Source organism: Mobula birostris, chromosome 7 (assembly GCF_030028105.1).
Source record: "Mobula birostris isolate sMobBir1 chromosome 7, sMobBir1.hap1, whole genome shotgun sequence".
NCBI lineage: Eukaryota > Metazoa > Chordata > Chondrichthyes > Myliobatiformes > Myliobatidae > Mobula > Mobula birostris.
This window is the reverse complement of record NC_092376.1, coordinates 107,028,958-107,056,496: the sequence shown is the minus strand read 5'-3', so window position 1 is coordinate 107,056,496 and position 27,539 is coordinate 107,028,958. Positions and strand designations below refer to the sequence as shown.

General features: G+C 41.9%; 1 protein-coding gene across 3 annotated transcripts in view; it reads left to right on the top strand.

The window, feature by feature from the left end:
• LOC140200358 (dihydropyrimidinase-related protein 3-like) overlaps nt 1–27,539 on the top strand; it is a 225,229-nt gene that overhangs the window by 90,335 nt on the left and 107,355 nt on the right. For all 3 annotated transcript variants that reach the window (XM_072263576.1, XM_072263577.1, XM_072263579.1), the window contains exons 2-3: nt 1,801–1,889; nt 6,504–6,688. In XM_072263576.1, the coding sequence (XP_072119677.1) occupies nt 1,801–1,889; nt 6,504–6,688 (274 nt within the window). The remainder of the gene's footprint in view (nt 1–1,800; nt 1,890–6,503; nt 6,689–27,539) is intronic.

Genomic DNA, 27,539 nt, shown 5'->3' with positions numbered 1-27,539 from the left:
ACGTCCGTCTCCATCAAATCAGGATTGTGCACGGTCCCCTACTTGACAGATAACAGACATCACCACCGAAGTGGCCGCGCGCGCTGCCGTCACGCCGCCATCTTCTCATTAAAGCTAGTTTTTCCAAAAGAAGTATTAGTTATCTGCACCTTTCTCCCCAAGTTATTTTACCTGCAGAGGGGTTGATTAGAAATATGAAACTGGTAGATTTTGCTGGGCATGGATATTAAAGGTTAAAAGACCATTAGCTGCTATCTAAATAAATAATGGAGTATGTTTGACAGATTAAATGGTGTTGTATGATAGACAACTCCGAGGGAGTTGGTTGTCGTCCACTGCCTAAACTAGTGTTGTGGTTAATGCATTTGGATTGCAGTCGAAAGTCAGCCATTTGGGTGGGTATTGGAGCAGCTGGGGACTGTTGCTGCTCAGGAGGAGTGCCCTTGAGAGAGTGCATGAAAGAATCTGTAATGCTGGTCAGTTTATGCAGGATCGTGGGTGTGTCGTAGTCAGAGGGAACTTGAAAGTTTAGGAAGAGAGCGAGCTACGGAGGCAGAGTGTGTCCTCTGGAGAGATTTTCAGTGTGCAGCTGCAGCTCTTGTGTCTGAGCGAAGTGAGTGGGGGGAGGGCTGGCCCAATAGAGGCATGCTGTACTCTGATCTAAATTAATGATGGAGCAAGCTTCAGGAGTTCGGGTAGTTAAATCCTGTTCCTAATCAGCCAACTGTTTTATGTCCTGTTCCTCCATTTAAAATAAAAACGAAATGCTTTCATGGAAGTTGACCATGCCATGTGTTACTTTGATGTGTCTCATACTTCACTGTGCCACGTACAGAGACCACTAATGTATATGTTTGCTTGGTGCTGTCATCGGTTTTTTAGCCTTGTATTTTCCACAATGTCTGTGCTGTGTTTTATAGGCAAATCCTGTTCTCTTGCTGGACTCATCAGACCAAGAGACTCCTTGAAGTTGGCACATCAATCAAAGGCAAAGTGACTGGTTTAATATATACATCAGAGCAGACCTTTTATAACCTGCTTAAAACTAAAGCTGGAATCTAAAGACTTCATAATAAACATTGTATCCTGTGGGAGCAATAAAGAAATACTGCTTATTCCTTGCTCAACTGATATTTCTTTGCATATAAATCAAGGAACTAAATTATTATTGCAATTAAAAGGTGCAAGTAGATTGTCCTTCTGTCTGTTTTGTACATATAGACTGATTAATGTATTTGCACCACATTTTTGGTAAAAGGGGAGATGGGGTGCAGATTCAATATTTCAGCTATGCCTACAAGTGGCCGATTAACATTAGTGGTAAAACCTTGCTCGTCCAAATTTAAATACATCTGAAGTATTGTAAAGAATTGAATGCAGATTGCAAATCAGGTGTACTGTCGGTTTCCATTCTTTTCATGGAGTATGATTTTTGAAGGGAAACTTTGAAGGAAATGACTGTGCACTATTTGAATTGATCTTGGCTGTGAGAGATGCTTCCCAACCAGTATTTATATTGCTAAGGTAATGGTGTACAAATAGTAAGAGCTGCCTTTAAAAGCCCAGTCCTGTTGCTGGGTGGCTTGCAGCAATGCCTGGGAAATTGCTTGTGATCCTTGGAGAATGTAGGAGCATCCTAAACATTCTGAGTATTTGTGTTGTGTCCTCTTTCAAAGGAGTTGAACAGCCCCAAGATGAAACTTTGACTGCAGAACTTAAGTTTTTGGCTAAAACTTGATGTCAGTTGACTTGTATTTTTACTGATGAGCTGGTAATAACTCCTGTGTTTCCAATCCCTAGAGTGACCGACTGTTGATCAAAGGAGGCCGGATTGTCAACGATGACCAGTCCTTTTATGCTGACCTCTACATGGAAGATGGGCTCATCAAGTATGTAACATTTTCCCCCAGTTATTAATCTAATGAGGAGCATGTCTTAACAGAGCCAGAGGGGCAGTAGCACTCTGGATAACCCATCAAACCAGTTTCAGAATTGTAATTTGGTAAAAGTTCTGGGAAATTGGAAAGAAAAAGGAAACTATCATTAATATTTTTCTTGTACTTTGTAGAATGTTTGTGTTTTTTTTAGTAATGAGGTACTTTGAAATCTAGCCACAGTGTTGCTGTAGATTGTTGGGAGATCCCACTCAAGCACTTCAGTGGAGCTGACTTGCATCCTTGTCTGGCATCAATCAAAGATTAGAACTGCCTGATAATATGACCCAGCAAGCTATCCAGTTATATAAAGACATCTGACAGTGGTTCAGAAGGCAGGGCAGCACTATCTCATCCCTGCCCCATGCCTGGCTGTTTGACCTTGAATGGTCACTCGGGTAAGGCCAGCACCTTACTTCCTGGGTGAAGGTGAAGTATCTATGGTTGTGCCTCTCCAGTGTTTCATTGCTTCTGCACACTACAGCTGGAGGACCATCTCTGTGCCCGGCTTAACAGGGCCCTAAACTCCTGATCCTTGCGGTTGTCAGTTAGCTATCTTTTCTTCGAGGAATCTGCCAAGGCATGTGGGATAACGTCCAGTCCATCTCCACTTTAAATGGTATAAATTAGATTTAATCACTAATGATGTGCTGCAAGTCGGTCAGGAAAGAGACACATGATGATGCACTAATGACCGTAGCCTCTCTTCACAGGTGCATTGTTTCACAAGGAAACACGAGCAACATGGGTACATTACAGGGCACGTAGTGTACCAAAAGGTACAATAAACATAGGCAAAAAGTGTCCTGTCTGTATTTACTGTACACATCATGAATAAGGTCAGAAGCAACGTACTTTACACTTGCTGGTCATTAAACCAAAGTTTGCAGCCAGCATCTTGTCAGGTCTGGTGGCCTTGGGTGAGTTCTTCATTGAACATTTCCAGCACCACTCAGTTTGCCACACTTTTCTTTCAGCAGATTTGTGGGCTGGCTTTCTTAAAACAAAGTTCCTCCTTTTCTTATTTGCGTGTGCCAAGGGAGTTCATTTCAACCCACTGCGCCTAAGCCAGCTCACAGATCAGTCCCATTCCCTACAGCGCCCTCTTCCCAGGTTCTGCCAGTAGTCCACACACCAGGGACAACTTACATTAGCTTCCTTGCATGCCCTGGGGGAAGAAGCCTGAACACCTGTTGGAAAGCCACACAATCACAGGGACAAGGTGCAAACTCTTCATCGCACCCAATGTCAGGAATGAAGTTGGGTGCCATGTGTTTTTGAGATGGTATCTACTGCTGTGCCATTTACCTGAAATAGTACTTTAGTTTGGCATGCATAGACCACCAGACTATTCATTGTCTGTGCTGCAGGCCAAGCTAGAAGAACAGGGAAAGCATGAGATTGCATGTCCTGAGAACATTGGGATTATAAAACAAGAGTTTAGTTAGAGACATTTATGATTAGGTCCACTTGCCTCTTGCTCTCAGTTTCTGTGAGATACAAATATGGGAGCTGCAGAAAGGAGCCAACTGCACTGGATCGTAAGAGCTTGCTTAGGACCACAAGAAGCAGTAGGTGCTGTCAGCATGTGTTGGTTGGTTGAAACTTTGACACCCCTGTGATTTTTTTTTTGGTATTATTGGAACAGGATTTTGAAAGAATGCATCTCTCAATGCCTTGCAATTATTTCTCATTTTGAGTTTAGTTGGAAAAAGCTCATAGGATCATAAGGTTTTCTTCCATTGATAGTCCAACTGTGGGCGGGCTGAATTGGTTGATTAAATTCTCGACCATGGAGTCAGAGTTTGAAACCTCATGATGTCTGCACGATGATGACATTATCGACCTTTAGTATCATCATCTGCCTTAACTTGACCTTATTTGGAGCTCCTTTACCATATCTGAGTCTGGGTTCTGGAATCTCAGCAGGAAGTGAAGGTGACTCATAATTCCTATTGGGGGAACTGGTTATTGATGGTTGATGTGGTTTTTCCCTGTAACCTAAGGTAGAAAGGTTGGGAGAGGGAGTGCAGAGGAGTTGCAGAACAGAACTGGAGGATACCCTTCTGGGTGAGGTGCATCCTGTCTACTGAGTCCCACCTGATGTTCTGGAGCAGAAGTCAGTAACCAAGGAGTGTGAAAGCTATCTGTTACAGGTAGGGTGCTGGCTGATCCTTCCTGTTTTCCGGCAGACTGGCCTTTCCATGCCTCTTTGCCAGAAAAGCCGTCCCTAAAGAGCAGCACGGTGGCACAGCTCATACAGCCACTACCTCACAACCAACAGAGACCTGGTTGTCCTCAACTGTTGCCTGTCTGGAGCTTCCACATTCCCCCCTCTTTTCAAGTGAGTCACTTCCCACCGTCCCGAAGACTTGCAGCTTGTTTAATTGGCCACTCAGTGCATTGGTGAATGTAGAAAAGTGTTTGCACAGTCTCAGTGGGCTGAATGGCCTGCTTCCATTGCTGTTTCTCTCAATGCTTGTACAATTGTCCTGTATAGAGTGCTGCAGCCATGTGAAAAGAATAATGGTGTTAATTTGCTTCTGGCCCTCAGACAGAGCTGATCCGTACATCTTGAGGTTTCTAATATTTCTGATACCACCCACAAACTGACCACACAGCCTTAGTCACCAAAGGCTATTAATTGTTTAGTCTTTGTCTTTTGAGCTATTTTCATGATCAGCATTCCTTCTTTTCCCATTGGTGAGCAGCATTCTTTCTGAATGTCTTTGTATGTGGCAGAGGAGAGCTGTTGATCCTGGCTCGTTGCATGGTAACCATTGGATGGACCAGTGCCACACGGTGGCGTAGTGGTTGGCACAATGCTTTACAGTACAGGCGACCCAGGTTCAATTCCTGCTGCTGCCTATACCGAGTACGCATGTTCTCCCCGTGACCGCGTGGGTCTCCTCCCGGCGTCCAAAGACCTACTGGTTGGTAGCTTAATTGATCATTGAAAATTATCCTGTGATTAGACTCGGATTAAATCGGGGGAATTGCTAGGCCATGTGGCTCAAAGGGCTGGAAGAGCCTATTCTATGCTGTATTTGAACAAATGAAAATAAAATTTTAAAAAGTGATGGTGGTCTGTAGGCAGAGCTCTCCAGTTGCATCTGATGGCTGGCTTTGAAGATCAGAGCATAGGGGCATTGTATATAAGTGTTGGGTGTTCTGCTGGTTGTTCAGTTTGTTAGTACATTGTTTGATATGAAACAGAGGTACAGCAGTCAGCTAGCAGTTAAGTGTCCCTTGGGCATAGAGGAGAGGCGAGGAGATCAGAGCTGTCCTGATGGAGACCTGCATGTGTGAGAGTTGAGTGGGGACAGCATTGCACTCTTTTACTTTGTTGGAAATAATTAAAACAGCAGCTCAGCAGGTCAGGCAGGATCTGTGGAAAGAAAACCACCACTAATATTTCAGCTCTACCTTTTCTTGAGGAGTTACTCAAGATGTTGGTGTGCTTTATGTATTTCCTACGTAATCAGCTTAGATGTCAGCATTTTTTGCTTTTGTTCCATTATGTTGCTTCTGTATATTTCCTCTTTTGCCCTCCCCATTCACTTTCCATCAGTCACATCAACTGCTACTGTCTAAATCAGCCTGTGGACAACATTTTCACCATGTGGGAGACAGCACTCCTTGGAAAAATTGGAAAGGAAAAGGAATCCTGCGGAAGGGTTGGCCCAAAATGTCGACTGTACTTTTTTCTATAGCTGCTGCCTGGGCTGCGAAGTTCCTCCAGCATTTTGTATGTGTTTAGATTTCCAGCATCTGCAGATTTTCTCTTGTTTGTGAAAGGATTACAAGAGCCTTTAATACTGCTGTGCACAGCTTAGAGGAATTTAGCCTGACTTGGGGTAAAGATCTAATGTGTCTTAGTTAAGAAAAGGCAAATGTCCAAATTTCCTGTTCTTAATTATTATCCTGATAGAGAAGTAGTAGTGGGAGCATCCCAAAAACAACGGAATTGGAGTTCACTGTGATTTCCCATTTAATGGGTGGCCAGCATTCAAGTTCCAGCTGCATTATCAGCCATCAGCAGGCTGCTGGGAAGTGACTGATGGGTTGATACCTTTGGGAGGAGTAAAAATGGACAGGAGTAAATAGGATTAAAATGCATTTAATTATTTATAGGCAGGAAGAGAACTGGAGAAGTAACACAAAAGTAGGAACTGCTGAGGGTACTCAGCAGGTCAGGCAGCATCCACAGTAAGAAATCAGATTAACAATCAGGTTGATGACCTTTCATCTGAAGAGCCATCTTGGTTCCCAGCATGAGAAGGCTGGAGGAACTAACGTGGATACATATAATCAAAGAGGCCTTTAGCTAATGGAGGACCGTAACTTGGTAGTTAACTTATGATTACCTCAAACAACTGATCACATTTTAAAAATGCTTTAAATTATGCAGTTTATTGAAAACGTAATAGGGTAGGAATATTTCTTCTTTGTGTTGCTGCCACTGCTGTTATGAAATATATTAGAAATCTATCTCAGTAGATTCCACTTCATCTTTTTTAATAAAAGGATTTAAATCATAATAAAGCCAAGCTTTCTTTTTCTCATTAGGCAAATAGGTGACAATCTGATTGTCCCTGGAGGAGTGAAAATCATTGAGGCTAACGGCAAGATGGTTATTCCTGGGGGAATCGATGTGCACACCCACTTTCAGATGCCTTACAAGGGGACCACCACTGTGGATGATTTCATTCAAGGAACAAAGGCCGCCCTGGCAGGTGGAACCACCATGATAAGTGAGTCAAGCAGCCTCCTCATTCATATTTAAAAACACATCCCTTTTAAGCTGCCTTTTACTTGCAGCAATTTGCTTTTCTGTACTGCCTATTCAATGCGTCCAAAGGAAGTTTAAACAACACACTTCAACAAAGCACAATGTGTATCAAGGAACTGTTTCATATGTGAATGTTTTCTTTCTCTTGTCAGTCAAGTTTTAAATCTACAACTTCCCACCACCAATTTAGTTTTATCTCTTTGCAATGGATATGTCAAAATTAGTCTTGTAAAAGCTGACTATTGAGTCTTAATTGACTGAGTGGACTCCAAATTTGGGATTGAGCGGAGCAGAATTCCTCCTGTTTTTGCATTCTTCTAAATAACTGCAGATCAAGAATAAACAGAGTTGAGAGCTCTGTGTACAAGGCTCACATCTTCCTTCTCTCTGTCCAAATATTGTATGCAACATAGGTCACGACACCACTCAAAGGATGTCCTGGTCTTGGAGATTGCAGAACAAATGATGTACATTAGACTGAGAGCCTGAAGGATCTGAGATGTGAGCAATATTAGAGTATTTTGAAGAGTATGGAAGATAGAAAATGAAAGCTCAGTCCCAGAGCAGGTTTAAATCTCACTCTAGGTACTGGTAAAGGGAGGTTGGTCCAAGCTTTAAATGGGAAAGATAACACAGGATGAAAAGAGAACTTCCTCTTCACCATTGAGAATATGAAGGATCCTCTAATCAATGCTAGCCCAAGTATGCCATTTTAAAAAACCTTTAGAGCAGGGGTTCCCAACCTTTTCTATGTTATAGACCAATAGCATTAAGCAAAGGGTTCGTGGACCTCTGGTTAGAAACCCTTGCTGTAGCGGGTGATGTAGTTTTAGTGGAAGAATCTTCTGAAAAGTGTGAGTATTTTTGGGTGGGAGTGGGATCTGGAAGTGATCCTTTCAACCTTTTGACTCAATGACTACGACTTGGAAAAATTCCTTGGTTAACTTCAGGAGCTGAGCAGGAGTGTTCCTTTTTATTTGCTGAAGCTAGCTAAGGTGTTTTTTGCCTTTGGGAATTTTTACTCCGGGAGAAGGAGGCAGAAAACGTTAGCCAAGTCTGACATCTAGTAGATTGCTCTGATGTGTTCTTTTTCCCATTTTGCTTGTCATCAGTGTCGTTCTAACTGGAACTGAGGGATCATTGGGAGACAGATATTAATCATCATTTGGAGGAAACTGACTCAAAAGTGAATTGATTGAGCGAAAGCCTAAAGAATGGTTTTAATATTGATGGGCAGACAAATGGTATAAAGAGAAAGCCTTGCCTAGGCATCAATCTCTTGTGGTAACACTAAGTGACTACATAGCTGAGTTAGTACACTGTCATCTATGTCAGTTGCAAGCAATGCAAAGGCACGACAATGTGCTACCATCAACTAATGAATTTCCAGCCACTGGCATCTCCCTCAGGTTGCAGTCTGTGAGGTGGTTACTTCCATTGTTTCTGAAAATGGGCTCTGTTGGTACTGTTAGATCTCAATATTAGGAAAACTGAAAGACTATTTTTCACAAAGATGTGTCACTAATTGAGCTCCTGCAGTGCGACAGGAGGCGTAAATACATCCCCAAATCTGCAGCAGCTGCAGAAGAGTATCTGCACAATGAGTGGGGCTGCTGCTTGTTAACAGCTCATTTATAAATGGTGAGAAGTATGAGCTCCACTGTGGCCGTGCTTTAAAATTTGTGCCTGTTAGGTGATGGGTTGGAAAAAGACCTGTGCTCCCCTGTGGTGCCTGCTGCTGGTCCAGTGCTTCTGGGGACTTCCCAAAAGAGTGGATCTGCACAGGGTGGGTAAGGGGAGCTGGCTGCTTGCACACAGTTTTTGAGAATGCTGTTGAAAATGGACGGAGTGCTCCCTTTATCAGAAAAGTTTAAGGTGAGAGGGGGATAGCTTAAAAGGGATGTGCAGGGCTTTTTTTATTGACTGAGTTGTAGATGTTTGGAATGGGCTGTCAGGGATCACAGTGAAACACATGCTATAGTGGCATGTAAGCGGATTTTAGACCGGCACGTGAATAAACAGGGATATAGGGATATGGCTCACATCCAGACGGAAGGGATCTAGTTTAACTTGACATCATGTTTGGCACAGACATCATGCAGTGCAAGGCCTGTTCCTACACAATACTGTCTTGTGTTTGCCTTAAAGTAGAGCTTTGATATTAAAAAATATGCAAAACAAAGATGAATTTAATCTAAGGAAAGAAGGATGTATAACTTAGTGTAATTGCCAAGTAAGGTATGAAAGAACTTACAAAGTATATCATGAGTTGTCCTATTGGTGTCATTTTCCACTTTCTTTTGTTCCCATACCCTTATCAGGCTTCCATAAAATATTGGTAGCAATTTCAGTTTTCTAGCCATGCTCTCATATTCCTATGCTGATAAATCCATTTAGGATTTTTTCAGAAAACTCATTTAACCTGAGATTGGGGCATTATGTCATGGATTTCTATCATGAGATGAAAAAGAAGAACCGGGTGGCAGTTTGGGCCTAATTAAATCATCCTGGGGTTCAGGGAATCTTGCGATATGGAAATAGGGTTTTTGGCCCACCACGTCAATATAAACCAACTAATAACCTTTTTGTATTGCCCTGTGATAACCCTTGATGAAGTAATTCATTGGCTGGGAAGCACTTTGTGTTGATTCTGAACTTGTATGAAAAGTGCTGTACACAAGTGATTTTCAGTTTAATGTTTTATGCACTAAATAAGTTTGTTTTTCTTCGGAATTCCTTAGAAAACCAAAATGTTTAACTTGTGTGATATTTAGTGTGAAAAGCAAAAAATTGCACAGGCTTATTGAAAATTGTGGCCTGTTTCTGTTTGAATTGCACTTGATGAATAAAGTGGTGAGCCAGAATTTCCTGGCAATGTTGAAAATAAAACAGGCTTTATTCTCAGTCACCAGGTTTGTTCATGCGTACCTTCGGTAGATCTTTGAATGGTAGATTGCTTTGGTGCTTGGCTCCCTGGTGATGAATACTTGCATAACACAACTTTCTGAATATGGCTTCATAAGGCAGGGGTCAGAACAAATCCAATGCAAAAATGTTGTTTAAAAAATGGTTGACAGCTGGCTAAGCTGTGCCCTTGACTTAGCCACCTGTTAAAGGTTTCAAGAAGCATAAATATTTTTGGTATTCAAACACTTTTTTGAGGAGTTCAGTGGTTAGGTGCCCCATTGAGGACCTTTGCAAATCTGGAAATGTGTGTATGCTTGCATGGGTAAATGTCATGTGGAACTGTTAACACCAGGATAATCTGGCCCAGATTGTTCTACAAATTACCTCCATCTAAAGTGGGTCTCTGATCCAATGAGTTACTTGGATCGTGCTCTTTGAACTATATTTGAGCTCCTGCTACCTGATGAGCACTTGGAGGGTGGATGCTCTTGTGACAAGCCCATCAAATAAATATATTGTAGGTTCCAGAGCATTGACCTTTACGTGGCAAAAGCAAATTCCTTGAAAGTGTTTGTGGCAGAGGTTACAAAGAGTCATGGAGCAATATAACATAGATACAGGCCCATCAGCCAATGATTGTACCCACTCCGCTAGTCCCAATTTCCTGTGTTGTGCCCATATCCCTCTAAATTATGTCCCTCCATGTGGCTATCCAAGTGCTTCTCACATGATACTATTGTACCTGCCTCAACAACTTATTCCATATATTTACCATCCTCTGCGGTGGGGGTGGAGTTGCCTTTTAAATCTTTGGTCTCTCACCTTAAACCTATGCTACCTAGCCCCTCCCCCATCACTCTTAAGGAAAAGACTGTTACCATCCACTATCTCATAATCTTAAAATTTCTAAGTTTGCTTCTCATTCTCCCTTGTTCCAAGCTATAAAGACAACCTCTTGCTAACTCAGTCCTGGTAGCATCCTTGCAAATTGTTTCTGTATTCTTTCCAATTTAACCACATCCTTCTTATAACACTATGAACAAAACTGTACCTAGTACTCCAAGTGTGCTTCGCTAACGAATTTAACAACTGCAACATAATGTCCCAACTTCTAAACTCAATGCCTTTACTGATGAAGGCCAGTGTGCATTATATGACACTTGAATGTATTGAAAGGTATTTAGCACTTCTCAGCCCCGTTTCCTAAATGATCAGGATTCCCTTGTTATCTACAATAACCAGCTTACTATTAAAAACACCTCTTAATTTCTTATCTGCAAACTTGCTGATCAAACCTGGTGTATTGGCATCCAAGTATTTTATATAATTAACGAATAACAAGGGTCCACCCCTGCAGCACACCACTGGCTTCCATTCCTAGAAACAAAACTTCAACCACTGCATTTCACTTCTGAGCTAACTTTGAGTTCACCTAAGTAGCTCTATCCCGATTCCATTGCTTTCCTGATCTTAAGGGACCTGGTCAAAGACCTTACTAAAGTTCAGTGGATGACAACCATTTACCTGTTCTTATCTACTTCTTTGGTTTCCTCTTCAAAAAAAATCAGTAAAAAGGTTTGTCAAGCATCACTTTCCATGTACAAAGCCTTGCTGAGGTCCTTCTAATCAGACTCTTGCTATCCAAATGTTGGTATCTGGTCCCCCAGAATTCTCTTCAGTAACTTCCACACTAATGTCAGGCTGTGACTGGCTTATGCTTCTTCCTTGGCTTTTCCTTGCTATTCTTAAACTATGGAACACCGTTAGCCATCTTCCAGTCTTCAGGAACTTCATCAGTGCCTACCAATGAAGAAAATATCCCCCCAACTTTCTCTCTTGTTTTTGACAAAGTTCGAGGACGTACTCAGTCAGACCCTGAGGATTTATTCACCTTGGGTACTTGGGTTTGATGTACAGGGGGCTGAACGTTACTGGCAGAACATGGAAGTGAGGAGTTTAACTTTTAAAAGGGGGTGGAGGCTTGAGAGGCAAAGTGGCCAGTTCCTGTTGCTAAATTGTATGTACATATAATGTGCTTATTTCTTAAACCAAAAATTCCACATAATTTCAAACTTTGGTTCTCCATTCGGCAGTATAATTTGATTCTTTGGAGTGAGGCACAGGAAGGAACTCATTTGTGATTCGCATTACAAGTTTGAGCAAGGAGCCTGACATTTGTGATATTTTCCATTGGTGGTGCTTTTTATGGGGAAAATGTATTGTGGGTGTGTATGGTTGGTGATGGGGACTGAACTAAATCCTTCATAGACATTGAGATAATATCGAACTTGCAGCACAAAAATAGTTTTCAACAAAGTTATCAACTATCACTTTTCCTTAACATAATTTTAGGGAGCAAGCCCTTCCCTGAATGACCTTTAAAGTCAGAAATTAATAGACATTTAAGTCCATTAAATGCCCATTAAGGCAAACTGGCCACCATCGTTGCATCTACAAGGAGCACTGTCACAGGAAAGCATTATCTGTCATTCAGAATCATTACCACCTAGGCCATGCTCTCTTCTTGCTACTGCCATCAGGAATGAGATAGAGCAGCCTCAAGTCCCACACCACCAGGTTCGGGAACAGTTGTACCTCTCAACTATCAGGTTCCCAAACCAGCATGGATAACTTCATTCACCTCAACACTGAACTGATGCCATAATCTGTGGACTCACTTTCAAGAACCCTACGACTCATGTTTTCAATACTAATTTATTTATTTTTGCACTTTCTTTCTTTTTTGTATTTGCCCAAATTGCCTTTTAGATTTGTTGTTTTTTCATCTTTGTGTGCAGTTTTTTTTATTGATTGTTGTATTTACTGTGAATGCCTACCAGAAAATGAATCTCAGTGTAGTATATGGTGACATGTATTTTGATAGATTTAATTTGAGCATTGAACTTTGAGACATGAGGACATATGGTACTTTTGAATAGCCAACAAACTGAGTCAGCACCTTGGCTGGATGTAAGCAATGCCATGACATTTTGTGAAGCGATCTAGACTGTTCTGTTGCTTCAACAAGCATTTACCACAAAGACGTATGTGTTTGTGTATTTTATTGATGTGTTAAATGACACAAGCAGCAAATTGGCTGAGACCATAAGGCCTCGGAGCAGAACTAGGCCATTCAGCGCATCAAGTCTGCTCCGCCAGTCTATCATGGGGAATTTATTATCCCTTTCAACCCTATTCTCCTGCCTTCTCTGCATAACCTTTAACACCCTGATTAATCAAGAACCTATCAACCTGCATCTTACTTGTACCCAATATTTTGGCCTACTCAACCACTTGTAGCAAAGAATTCCACAGATTCACCACCCTCTGGTTAAATAAATATTTTCTCATCTGTGTTCTAGATGGGCATCCCTCAATTCTGAGACTGTGCCCTCTAGTCTTAGACTCGCCCACTTTAGGAAATACCATCTCCACATCCACTCTATCCAGACCTTCAATAGGTCTCAATGAGATCTCCCGCATTTTTCCAAACTCCAGCGAGTACAGGCTCGGAGCTACCAAATGCTCCAAACAGGTAAACACTTTCATTCCTGGGATCCTTCTTGTAAACCTCTTCTGGACCCACTCCAATATCAGTGCATCCTTTCTTAGATAAGTGGCCTAAAACTGCTTACAATACTTCAAGTGCGGTGTGACCAATGTCTTATAAAGTCTCAGCATTACATCCTTGCTTTTGTATCCTTAGTACTTTCATAATGAATGTTAACATTGTATTTGCCTTCAGTACTACTGATGCAATGCACAAATTAACCTTTAGGGAATCCGGCACAAGTCCCTCTGCAGCTCCCCATTTATAAACTAATCTCCATTTATAAAATAGTCCATGCCTTTTTTCCTTCTGCCAAAATGCATCACCATGCACTTCCCTACATTACACGAGGTATTCCATCTGCCACTTCTTTGTTTATTCAGCTGTCTGTTAAAACCCTAAAGTTTGCTGGTAACAGATCTGTATTTGGTCTCGTCTCTAATAATGATGTGACCTGCTATCAAGGAGATGTAGACTGTCTTGCAGCATGGTGTGTTCGTAGCAACTTGGAGCTTAATGTTATTGAGACAGTGGAAATGAGAATTCTCTCTCCCCCCCCGAAATTAATGGTCAGGTTGTGTCTGGAGTGTTGGGCCATGCAAATTCCCAGGGACTACCATTACCAATATTGAAGTGAGACAACATGACACACTCATCACCAGGAAAGCCCAGCAGCAATTGTTCTTCCTCTGCTAGCTTAGGAAGCTTAACATCCTGATGATTTTTTTTCTCAGCCATCATTGAGAGCGCTGTAACCACCTCTATCTCCATTGGTTTCCTGCTGCTTCCTCCCTCTCCAAGTCCAGGTTGGAGCGAGTGGCCCACTCATTGGAGAAGATCATTGGCTGTCTGCTACTGATGTTAAAAGACTGTTCATATGTTCGCATTTATTTAAGTTTGATTATTAATGTTTGCAGATGGGACCGTTCTGCTAACTACTGATTGCTCATGGCTGTTTGCACTATTGTCTGATAAGTTGTTAGTTGCTGTTGTGTTGTTTGTTATGGTATTGTCTTGTGTTTTGTACTTGGCACCAATTCTCAATCAGTTTTGCTGTGCTTCACGTACTGGCAATAAAGTGATTCTGATTCTGTCTAAGTCCTTTTGCAGACACTCTGCTTCCTCAACAATACTTGCCCTTGCGCCTGTTTTCGTATTGTCCACAAACCGGGCCACAAAGCCTTCAATTACTTTATCCAAATCATTGACATACAATGTGAAAAGAACTGCAAACACCGATACCTGTGGCACACCACTGGTCACTGGTAGCCAACCAGAAAAGGTCCCCTTTATTTCCACTCTTTGCCTCCTGGCAGTTAAGCAATCTTCTATCCATTCTATATTAATTCCTGTAATATCATGGGCTCTTACTTTACTCAGCAGCCTTATGTGCGGCAGCTTGTCAAAGGTGTTCTGAAAATCTGAGTGCACAACATCCACTGACTGTCCTTTGTCTATCCTGTCTGTTACTTCCTCAAAGAATTCTAACAGATTTGTCAGGCAAGATTTCCCCTTTAGAAAACAATATTGAATTTGTCGTATTTCATAATGTGCCTCCAAGAACTCTGAAACCTCATCCTTAATAATAAACTCCAACATCTTTTCCAGCCACTGAAGTCAGGCTAGCTGGCCTACAACTTCCTTTCTTCTGCCTTCCTCTTTCTTGAAGAGTGGAGTGACATTTGGAATTTTCCAGTCTTCAGGAGCCATTCCAGGATCTAGTTATTAGTAATCATCTTTCAAGAATGCCTCCACAATCTCTTCAGCTACCTCATTCAGAACCCTGGGGTGTAGTCCATCTGGTCCAGGTGACTTATCTACCTTCAGGCTTTTCAGCTTCCCAAGAACCTTCTCCTCAGTAATAGCAAAGTCATTCACTTCTGTCCCCTGGCACTTGCATTTATGCCATTCTCTTATTGTCTTCCCCAGTGAAGACTGATGCAAAATGCACATTAAATCCTTTCATCATTTCTTTGTCCCCTATTACAACTTCTCCAGTGTCATTTTCCAGCAGTCCAATATCCATTCTCATCTTTCTTTTATTCTTTAATCCAAAAAAAACTTTTTTATTCTCTTTTATATGATTGGCTATCTTACTTTTATCTCTTCATGACCTTTTTAAATTACTTTCTATTGGTTTTTAAAAACTTTCCAGTCTTCTACTTACCCACTAGTTCTTGCTGTATTATATGCCCTCTTTTGCTTTTGTGCTGTCTTTGACTTCTCTTGTCAGTCCCAGTTGCCGCATCCTCCCTTTACAATGCTTAATGTTTGGTGTGTATCTATCCTGTGCCTTCTGAATATCTCCCAGAAACACTAAACATTGCTGTTCTGCTGTCATCCCACTAGTGCCCCCTTCTAATCAACTTTGGCCAAATCCCCTCTCATGCCTCTGTAATTCCCTTAACTCCACTGTAATACTGATGCATCTGATTTTAGTTTCTCCTCAAACTGCAGGGTGAATTCTATTATGATTACTGCCTCCTCAGGGTTCCTTCACCTTAAGCTTCCTAATCAAATCTGGGTCATCCAATCCAGAATTGCTGTTACCCTATTAGACTCAACCACAAGCTGCTCTAAAAACCATCTACCTGCATGTTGAAATACCCCATGATTATAGCAACATTACCCTTTTTATGTGTCTTTTCTATCTCCCATCTTAATCTGTGGACCACATCCAGGCTACTGTTCGGAGGCCTGCATATAACTCCTATCAGGTCTTTTTACCCTTGCTCTACCCAAAAAGACTCTACATCTTCTGATCCATTGTCACCTTTTTCTGTGGATTTGATTTCATTTTTTACCAATAGAGCCACCCCACCCCTCCTGCCTGCCCTTTTCATACAGCGTGTATCCTTGGATGTTAAACTCCTAACTATGATCTTTCTACCAGGACTCAGATGCCCACTGCATCTTACCTGCCAGTCTCTAACTGCGCTACAAGATCATTTATCTTACTTTGTATACTGTGTGCATTCAAATATAATGCCTTCAGGCTTGTGTTCATCACACTTTTTGATTTTTGGCCCCCTACGACACTTTAACTCATCCCACCAACTACAATTTTGCTCGATCATTTGCCTATCCTCCCTCAGACTCCCTACACACTGCATCTGCCTGTCTACCGGCAGCCCATCCTCAGTTCTGTTGCTCCGGTTCCCATCTCTCTACTGGGAATGAAAGTGTTGATGTATGAGGAGGGTATGATGGCTCTGGCCAGTGCTCGCTGGGTCAGTACTCGCTAACGTTCAGGAGAAAGAGCCGGGGGGGGCGGGTGTTAGCAGGGTGGAACTCGCATTGAAGCCCATCAAATATTGAAAGGCCTGGATAACATGGATGTAGGTGTGCATTGTGGGTCTCGTAGTGATAGAGCTATTGCCACCCAGTGCCACAGATACAAGTTGATCTCTGACCTTGGGAGCTACTCTTGAGTGGGCATGTTCTTCCTTTGACATCTTGTTTCCTCCAGAAGTTCTGGTCTCTTGAGAGTTTCATCTTACATCCCAGAGATGTACAGGTTGGTGGGTCAGTTTGGTACTGTAAAATGCCCCAAGTGTGTTGGTGAGATGTAGAATCTGGGGATTTGGGAATGTAGGTTTAGTTAAATGGATGATTGATGGTCAGCATGGATTCAACGGGCCAATGGGATTGAACTAGGCTATGTTTCTCTGTCTAACCCTCAGTGTTTGAGGAGAATTACATGCATTGGAAATGAGCCAGAGATATCTTGCAAAGACTTGTTTAATGAGTTGAATATTAATGCTTCCCATCTTCACTTAACTGGAGGTGAGAATGCTCATTTTGAACAAGTGCTTTTGCCCCATCATGCTAAATTTAGGCTTGAATCTTTTACTCCATACTCACTGCAAATCCCACTGAACAGTGCGTATCTCAAAACTCTTCCATTGTGGGAAGTGAATCGCATATGAGTCTGCCTGAAGCCGATCCCGTAATGTGGGCCTTGTGAAATGAGCAGTCGGTGAGAAGGCATTCCCACAGGCTTGTGTTCAGGAAACAAAAAGTAGAATTTTACTACTCGTATGCAGCCAATGTGAAGCAGATGCTTTGGGCCCAGTTTCAGGAGTGCCTGAGCACTTGCCAAAGGTATTGGGTGAGCAATCTAACTTCTGAAGCACCACTACCATTTTATTGCTAAATTCCAGATTCCTTGCTTTCCCTCATCATCCTCGGAATAATGAAGGTGGGGCAATGAGTTTGATTTCATTGCAGAAAAGAAAAGGCAACTTCCATTTTATTGCATCGTTTCAAAATTTCTGGATGAAGTGGCTTATTCACTATAAAGTCCTTCGGTGGAGTTATCATTGCTGTTAATTTTGGTTGTGCAGAAGGGCAGTTTTGCAAATGTTTCTGATCCTGCAAAGTGGTAATGATACAGTAGTGAGTATGATGCAGGGACAGTGTTCCTGTTGCTATCTATGCACTACAACAAAGATAGAAATTATTCAGCTCATTGCATCAATGTGGTCTCCAAAGAGTCATCTCATCAGTCTCATTCCCTTTGCCTGTCCCTATCCTCTGCAATCGACTCTTCAGAATCAGGTTTAATATCACCGGCATATGTTGTGAAGTTTGTTTTCTACCTCAAGGGGTAACTTGCAGTTGCTAATTACTCTACTGTCTTTGAAATGTGGGAGGAAAGCCCTATGATCATAGGGAGAACTTGCAAATTCCACCTAGCACCCAAGGTCAGGATTGAACCCGGGTTTGTAGAACTAGGAAGCAGCAGTACTAAATACCAGGACGCCATGTCACTGTATTATTCTTTGAAATGTTGGCTTGTGCTCTTTAACTTCCACCTAAGCAGGTATTGTTGATGTCGGTCTCATAGGGAGAAGTAGCATGATTGTATAGATATTGTCTAACGGCTGATCTGCTAGAGGGGATTGGAAATGCATAGAGAAACAGAATATCGAGAGAAGGGGAGAGGCATACAGATTGTTCTTTCTTTTAATTTCCCATCCATATCCTTGGAAGTGTTGAGCAGGCAAAGTGTCCATTTCCATGCACAACATTAACAACCTCCAGCTTCTCTGCCTTTCCTGCAGTGGGATGCATTCGCTGGCAGCTGTGGGGCTACAGGCATCATCTGTCACCTGGGAGCTCTGCACACAGCCACATTTCTTATCTGTGAACTGCTCAGGTTATGAAACTGGGTAAATGTATCCTGGGGATGACCTGTGTCGAGATGAGCCTCTTTTCCTCTTTCCGAAGACTACTTAAAGATTTCCCTATACAGCAATTGATTTATAAATGAGAACTCCCATACAATGACATCTGATTGGCCAAGTCAAGTTCATTGTCACATGCACAAGTGTATTTGCACAAATTTAATGAGAATCTTAAAACCCATGAATGTTGCAGCAGTCTGCATTCAAACACAATATTGCATGTCTCCTACCAAGCAAATGCTGGGGGACAGCACTGACTCCAGCTAGGATGCCGCGCTGACTGCAACATCTCTTTCCTGGGTGGCTGTAAGCAGGTGACACAACAGCTTGAGGCCCAGTCCTCACTATGACCAAGGCCACACAGCTCCCCTGCTGGCCACCCCTTCCATCTGCCAATAAATCAATGAATTGGACTTGCAGCATTCCACATTAACAACGTCCAACAGAGTCTTGCAATGACAGGAAAGGTGACTAAGATTATCATTTGCTGTTAGACTGCATGCTGCCTTTGCATACCAACTTGTCTGATGCCTCTGTGGTCAGGTGGCAGCACAATCACACTAAGTCCAGCTCCTTCAGTTTCTCCACTAACGTGCAACTTGCTAACGGGGTAGACCTGCTGTACCTGTAACTTCTTAATGACCAGCAGGGTGTTGCAATCATAAAATAAGTTTTAAAAAAGACAAAAACACCTTTGATTGGCCCAGTAGGAGTCACTGCTTCTGAGTGTGCCACCATCTTACCGGAGGTCTATTGAATATTGAAAGTTTAGGACCAGAGAGCACAGCCTCAGATTAGAGTGGCATCCGTTTAGAACAGAGATGAGGAGAGATTTCTTTAGCCAGATTGTGGTGAATCTGTGGAATTCATTGCCTTGGATGGCTGTGGAGGCAAGATCACTGAGTATACAATGAATTGCAGTTATTTGGGCCTTTGGTGTGATCAGGGCAGCTGTTTATATGGGGCAACTCTTAAAGAACAAACACTAATCTAAATCAAAAAAATAGCTGGGCTTCCCTTCATTTATTTGGGACATTATGCCACTCAATTGGGCAGGAGACAGTTGCCAAACAGGTTCTAACTAGCATCAGTCACCCGCACTCTGTGACCGTTAGATGCTTCAATCTGCTTAAAGAGAGCAGTTCTTACAGCATAAGTTGTGTGTGTTTCTGTTCAAAAATCAGTGATTTTTATCATTGACAGTTGACGGGAAATAAGCAATAAGACAACTCAGAATTGTTTTGTTCCATGTGGTTTCAAGCATTCAGGCTTGGAGATGCCAGAATGGCCAGGAGTGAAAATGAAACAATTTCACTACTTCAGCAAGCTAGGAACTACAAAATTTTTAAGTATCAACAATAGTCTTGAATGTAACAATGAAAATAAAGACTTGGAAGACACAATTGTCGATAGCATTGTATGAAGGCAGCCCGTTAACTGCACAATGTGTCTGCGCTAATTTTGTTTATTTACGGTTAATCAAAAGAACTGGATGAATTCCTCCATCGATAACTATTAGGAACTAATACAGCTTCATAGAACCGTAGTACTAGTAGTAGTGTTCTAATTTGTTTTGTATTTCATTTAAATACCTAATTTTTTTTTTACTCAGATTGTCTTTTAAAACTATTTCCTTGAAACTTCAAGTAACTGGGACAGCTGCTTGATTGGGCCAAAATGTTAGTGCTGATGTTTCCCAAATAACTGGAATCCACTGTATTTAAAGTGGAGGTTAATAGGTGCAAAGATTGAAAGTACATTCATTATCAAAGTACATATGCAATATACAAACCTGAAGTTTGTCTTCCCACAGACAGCCGTGGAACAACAAAACACCATGGAACCCATTCAAAGAAAACATCAACACTCACCACACAACAAAAGAGCAAATCATGCAATCTGTAAAAAAGAATAAGAGTGAAAAACGCAAAGTAAATCATGAACCACAAATTAATTGAAACAGTCTGGAATGTTCAGTTCAATTCAATTTAGCACTTTGTTGTGTGTTGACGAAGGTCATAGAACCAGTCTGCCTGAAGCAAAATCACAAGAAATGCAACAAAGAAAAAGTAAGAGGTTCTTGATTAGTCTGGGTGGCAAAGGCTACAGGGAGAAGGCAGATAATGGAGTTGAGAAGGAGAATAAATCAGCCATGATGGAATAGTAGAGCAGACTCGATGGGCTGAATGGCCTAATTCTGCAATATGTCTTATGGTCTAAATCAAAAGTATTTAAAATGGAGATTGTTTTCTGCTTTGCTTTGCAGGTTTCAAACATTTTTAGGGAAATAGAGTCAGGGATTGTTGCTTTATTTGCACATCATTTGTGTGGTGCTGAATAAGTTAATCATTGGCCTAGTCTAACAGCCTCATTTGCCTGACTGAACCCCATTCCCTGCATTTTCTGTGTCCAATTAATTCGTTCTTGCAGGGCTACGACCTCCAGGGGAAAGGTACTCACACACAAGGCTGCACATTTTTTTTAGCATTTGACCTCCCGAGAGGAAATCTTGAGCACTGGGATTTGCGTTTTGAGGAACAATGCAGTCAGTTCATTTTGATCTCCTCAGTTACTTTGTTCTGTTGCAGCTCCCAATGATTAACCTTGGTTGATGACTCAGTAACTTAATTGGGTTACTGCAATGAGTGTCTAATTGTGATGTTGTTGCGTCTGCCCAATGGTCCCTTTGATTGGACACACGTCATTGCTTTGGAATGAGAATTCCCTAGGGTAAGCCCTCTCAGGACTGTTCTACTTTTTGTTTGCTTGTCTCTATCAAGAGGGAGTAAGCCGCTGTATTAGGATTGATCAGCAAATGGTTGTAGGGTTAGACTCAATGCAATGTTGAGATGCAAATCTGTGCATGAGATATGCTGATTGTATGCACATATCGCAATGGTGATTTAAGTTGCAATCAATTTGAAAGTCCAGCAATGCTAGGCAAAGTTGCTGTTGACAGGAGGAACTCAGTGGGTCAAGTAACACCAGTGGGTGGGAGTGAGGAGGGAGGTGGACGAAATTGTCAATGTTTCAGGTCAAAAAACTGCATCAGAACTGAGTGTGGAGAGGGAAGGCAGCTAGCATAGAGGAAAAGTGGAGTGGTGAGACAGAAATCAATATGTGATTAGGGGACTGCGGATGGGTGAAGATTGATGGGCCAGTGCAACCAGTTAGGGAATTGGGAGGCATGGAGTTCGGTGACCAATGGTTGAAAAAGTCAGAAAGAAGGCAGATGGAATCAGGCTGGAGGAAGAGGTGGGAGTGGAAATGGAGACACTTACAATTGTTGGAAAACCAAGACTGAAACATAAAATGCAGGAGGAATTCTGCAAGTCAGGCAGCAGCTAAAGAGGGAAATAAACAGTCTACATTTTGGGCTGAGACCTTTAATCAGGACTAGAAAGGAAGTGGGCAGACGCCAGACCAAGAAGAGAAGGAAGGGTCACAATACAAGCTGCAGGTGATAGTTGAGACCAGTTGAGGGGGAAGGTGGATGGGGGAGATGGGATGAACGGGAATGATCTCACAGGCTGAGAAGTGAAAGGTGGTGAGGGAGGACTTGCAGGGGCAGGTTGTCATGGTTGCTGGGTAAGTGTCAGGAGGGAGATCTGTGGGGAGGATTGAGTGAATAAGTGAGTAACAAAAAGAATGTACCCTATGTAATGCAGAGGTGGGAGGGTGTAGGGAAAAATGTGCCTGGTGGTGAGATGTCATTGGATATGACAGAAGTTGTGGAGAATGTGTTGGATGCAGAAGCTTGTGGGGTTAGAGGTGGGGACAAATGAAATATGTTGGCCTGAATAGAACGAATATGGAGACTCTCCATTAGTAGGAGAGTCTTGGATCCGAGTGCACAGATTCGGAGTAAAAGAGCACTCCTTTAGAACTGATATGAGGATGAATTTCTTCAGTTAGAGGGTGATGAATCTGTGTAAGAGCTTGCCACGGGGCTGTGGAGGTTATGTCTTTGGGTGTACTTAAGGCTGAGATTGACAGATTCTTAGTAAGGGGATTAAAATTTACAGGAAGAAAGAGAGAATGGGATTGGGAAAAAATTACCTATGAATGGCAAAGTAGAATTGATAAGCCAAATGGTTACTTCTACTCCTATATCTTTGGTACATATGGAATTTACTGGAATGGCATTAATACAAATGTTGGAGAAGGAATTAGCCACTCAATCCTGCTCATTCATTCAGTAAAATCATTGCTGATCTGTTACCTCAATCCCCACCTATCCCCAGTAACTTTTCACTCCCTTGTTTATTCAATGGGATGGAATTTATTGCAGCTCTGTGAAATCACAGTTTGAAGCTCAGGACAAATTTCACCTCACACCAAGCACCTTCACTTTTCTATAAAAAGTATTAATATAAAGTAAATGTATTAATTTTGTTCCTTAAAGGTGTTACAAATGAGGTTACATCTCAGAAGCTATCCACAGTTAATAAGGTAAAATAGATGATACTGTAAACGACAGATGAGATCCTATCAAGTGATGGTTTTTCTGAATGTGCTGAAACCTATTTTTAAAAGAACTTAACTGCGCAAGGACGCTGAAGACATTGTGGCAGCAGGTGAGGAAAGACATTAATTGCAACTAATTAGTCAAGTACCAGGATGGGTGAATCTCAGGCTGTTATTCCAGATCTGAATGTTGTTATTTCATTCAAAGTGTATAATGTTGTATAGACTGTCACCTGAGAGCCTACAGGCCTGTTGATCTCTCATTTAGAACTTTGCAGTATGAGGGATCTAGTGCACTCTGGCCATTTTAAAAGTGTGACAGTGAGTCTTGAGAGACTTGGTTGAAGGTCAAGGGAATTTGAAGCATGGAAGCTGTTCTTCCTCAGGTTTTCACCTGATTTTTCCTTTTGTTACTTGAGAACAGATATACACCAGTGTTCCTGCCATTAAGTGAACAAGAAATTAGATATCCCTGTGTTTCCTTAAGCAGAAAATAAACATAGTACAAATAGTAGGAACACTTTCCAAACTTCCTGCAGCATTTTCTTAGGAGTAGACATGGAACTATAACAATACGGGTACTCCTTTGGATCTAGATCATGTCCATTCCCAAGAATCCAGTTTGATTCTGTAGAACTCTTCAGTTTGTTCATGGAGAGTTTTTCCCCTATGATTTCCAACATGAATCCAACCCCAGGGAAGTTGCAGCCTCCTGAGCTCTGGATCTGATTAGTTTCGTTTGAGGGACAACAACAGATAAATCGCCATAGCAACAGTTTCTAATGAAAAAAACACACTTTTCCCAGCAATAGGGAGCTGTAAAATGAGCAACTTACAGACACAACCGCGTGTGGCTCATGAATCTTAGTGGATCCCTATGGTGATGATAAATGGGACATCCTGGCTCCTGATTATTAAATCTTCCATATTTCTGGTGTATGTCAGCTGCAGAGCTTGCAGCTTTATTTGTTAATCTTCTGACTGACATCAGAGCCATGAGGCTTGCTATAGAAATATTATTTTTTGCTATTCTAAGTCTTTAAACAGATTGGTAAAGACACTTTGGGGATTTTAAGAATCTGTAGGCCAGAGTTTCTGGTGTTGTTCTTTCTTGCATGCCTCCAAGATTCAGAAGAACAACCGGGTGAAATACAGTGATTCCTTGTGTGTGTATGTATCAGTGGAGATGTGCAGTTCTGTTTTTAAAAAAAAACACAAATAAATAAATAAAATAAAAATGAGGCTAATTGCATGGAGAACCTGTAGTAAAGGTAGTTTGCTCCTGGGATTGGATACCACTTAAATACCTTTGAGATACTGTGTCTTTATTTTTTTAAAGAAAGTTTTTGAGTGGAGAGCAGATTATTCAAATATTTGCCTTAGCAGGAGAATCCAGAGAGTGGTGGTAGATGATTCCCTTGTTGTCACTGACAAAGTAACTAGGCCCAGAACATAGCCACTCTTGCAACTCACCCACTGCCCATTTTACTTGTGTACAAGGAGAACAGCATGGCCCCTGTATCCCACACTGTTCTGAAATCAGAACAGAAACTTGCTATTTTTATCACTTGTGGATAGTAACCATTTGGTAAGTTCTATATATTTGAATTCCTTACTTGCAAGATCAGTCACCATTCACAGTAGTGTGATAAAAGTTGATCGAAACTTCAAACAGACAGCTGATGATATTTCAAAGTTAGTAAAGCAATTGTCCTTTAGTTGTTGGGTGCATTTCATATCCTTCCATTATTTCTGTTTTGTGTCCAGCACCCCCTGTTGTGTAAAGCGAGGCTATGTTTTAGTAAGACCTTTCTGAAAAATTCAGAATTACGGAGACCTCCCTCAGCACAGTCAGCCCTGCTTATCCTTATCTGTCTGCAAGGGGCAAGGTTGGCTCCAAATGTCTTACTTCAGGGGTCTTGCTTATCTGGGTTTGACAATACACCACCACGGTCATCCTCACCTGGATGTTGTCTTTAACCTTTGCCTTACCGCATCACCCACAACCTCTCTGACTGGTGGCCTGTAACCAGTGGTGTGTGGCAGGGGTTGGTGCTCGGCTGTTTGTCATCTATATCAATTATCTGGATGATGTGATAAACTGGGTCAGCGGATTTGCAGATGACATCAAGATTGGGAGTGTAGTGGACAAGGGGTGGTGGGGGATGGCTATCGAAGCTTGCAGTATCATCTGGACAAGCTGGAAAAATGAGCTGAAAAAAATGACAGAATTTAATGCAGACAAGTGTGAGTTGTTGCACTTTGGGAGGACAAACCAGGGTAGAACATACACAGTGAGTTGTAGGCATTGAGGAGAGCAGTACGACAAAGAAATCTGGGAATGCAGATCCATAATTCCTTGAAATTGGTGTCACAGGTAGATAGGGTTGTAAAGAGAGCTTTTGGCACATTGGTCATAACAGATCAGAAGATTAGGTATAGAAGTTGGGATGTTGAAGTTTTATAAGGCATTGGTGAGGCCGGATTTGGAGTATAGTGTGTCATTCCAGTCACCCTCCTGTAGGAATGATACAAATAAGATTGAAAGATGCAGAGAAAATTAACAAGGATGTTGTTTGGACTTGGAAGACCTGAGTTATAGGGAAAGATTGAGTAGGTTATGGCTGTATTCCCCTGGAGGGTAGGAGGATGAGGGGAGATTTGGTAAAGTATACAAAATCATGAGGCGTACAGGAGGGTAAATGGAAAAAGGCTTCCACTGATGTTGAATGAGACTAGAACTAGAGGTGTTGGTTTAGGGGTGAAAGGTGAGATGTTTGAGAGACACCTGAGGGGATGTGAGTGTGAAATGAGCTGCCAGTGGAAGTGGTGGTTGTGATTTTGATTGCACCATTTAAAAGGAGATCGGGTAAGTACATGGATGGGAGAGTTATGGTCCTTGTGCGGATCAATGGGACGAGGCAGGATAATAGTTCGGATGGACTAGTAGTCCAAAGAGCCTGTTTAGCCTTGAGCATTATGCAAACATGAGGGGGCACTGGTCTGCTTGGCTGCTTTCTGTAGATCTGCTGCAGTTTAAGTCAGTGAATGAATGACAGAGATTGCATTTCAGAAGTTTTTTCTTTTGTTCTGTCCTTCAGCCCCAGGACTCTTTTTATAGGGTTATGGTTTGTGTAGTGATTTTGAATGTTGTCCTTCACTTCTTGCACCTGGCTTTGAATCACTGCAGGCAAGCTTGAAGTTTCTCTGCTGATGTAAGTGGTCATTTTCTTTTCAAGGAATTATTTGTTCTTAAGATCTGCCTGCAGAGAACATCGGATTACTTTAAATGTTAGACTGCACTATTTTGAGTCACCTAGGGTTGTTGTCTGACAGGAGGGGGAAAATATGAGTATTCCTGCAGATGTAAAAGGGACAAGGAAGGAGGGAACTTCATTCTGAGGAGCTTATTGGAAAAGGCTGAGACACTGAGTTGGTTAATTATCCTGTGTGGCATGAGTTTGTATATCGGTTAAGCAAATTCTAATCATTGCTCTACACAGCAAATGTGCTTCAATTCATTTGGGTTAAAATGTTCAAGCATCTTGTGAAGTGAAACTGATCTCCCAGTTCTAGAGTCACAGTCGTACATCATGGAAACAGGCCCCGTGACCCCTGATACTAAGCTTTCAGCTTATAAACATCTGTGCCTCGTAGCAGTTAATATTTTATATACCTCATTCAGATCCCACCCTTAGCCTCTCTGCCCCAAGGAATGCAAATCCAGTTTACCCAGTCTCTGTGAACTGTCTATTCTAGGCAGCACCCAGCCAGGTCACAAAGGAACTGTATTTAACCTTGAGGAGTAAGTGTAGTGCTGGGGATAAGGACAGTGTGTGGGAAGGAAATATGATGACTTGGATTGTTTCAAGCACAGCTTTGATGGACTGAGTGGCTTCTGCACACCAATTCTGAGAACCAGTTCAAGCTTGATTGGCCCCCTTGTGATTAAAGATTTGCTACTGCTGCTAAGTTTGGTTTAAATTTATATAAACAGTTATCACTACAGAAAACAAGTCTGGTGAAATAATTTCACCAATTGTAAATGCAAAGCTGGAGATGTTCAGTGGCATCTTTGGGAAGAGAAGAAGAACTAACATTTCAGGTCATAGGCCCTTCATTTTTGGTTGCGGAAAGAAAATGTGCTATCTTGTAATAACACAGGCCAGTCAGCCCATCAGATTCATGCCAGCTCTTGGGGAGCAATCCATTTGATCCATTGATCTCCTCATATCCGTTCAATTTAATCTCTCCTAACCATCTCTCCATTGTTTTGACATTGATCCACACCAATGGGTAGTCAGATGTAGCCTCTAAACCAACCAGTATATCTTTGGGATACTGGTGGGAATGATGTGCAAACACTATACCTGAGGTCAGGATTGAACCTAGGCTACTGGAACTATGAAGCATTCATGCCACCATGTTGCCCATGCATCTGACTGCACTATAGGTAAATCTAGCACCACTGCAATGTGCTGGACTTTGCAGTGATGGACTAAACCCTTTGATGTTACAGTCTCCAAATTTTCCCACTGTCAACTTGCTGAGGTAACAACTGACCATACAGTCAACTTGACCAGCCATATTGTGTAGAAGTTTGTGACCAAATGTTGGAAAGGTGAGATTTGGAGAGAAGGGGAAATGATGATGTCATAGAGTAACACAACACGGAAGCAGGTCCTTCAGCTCAGCTGGTC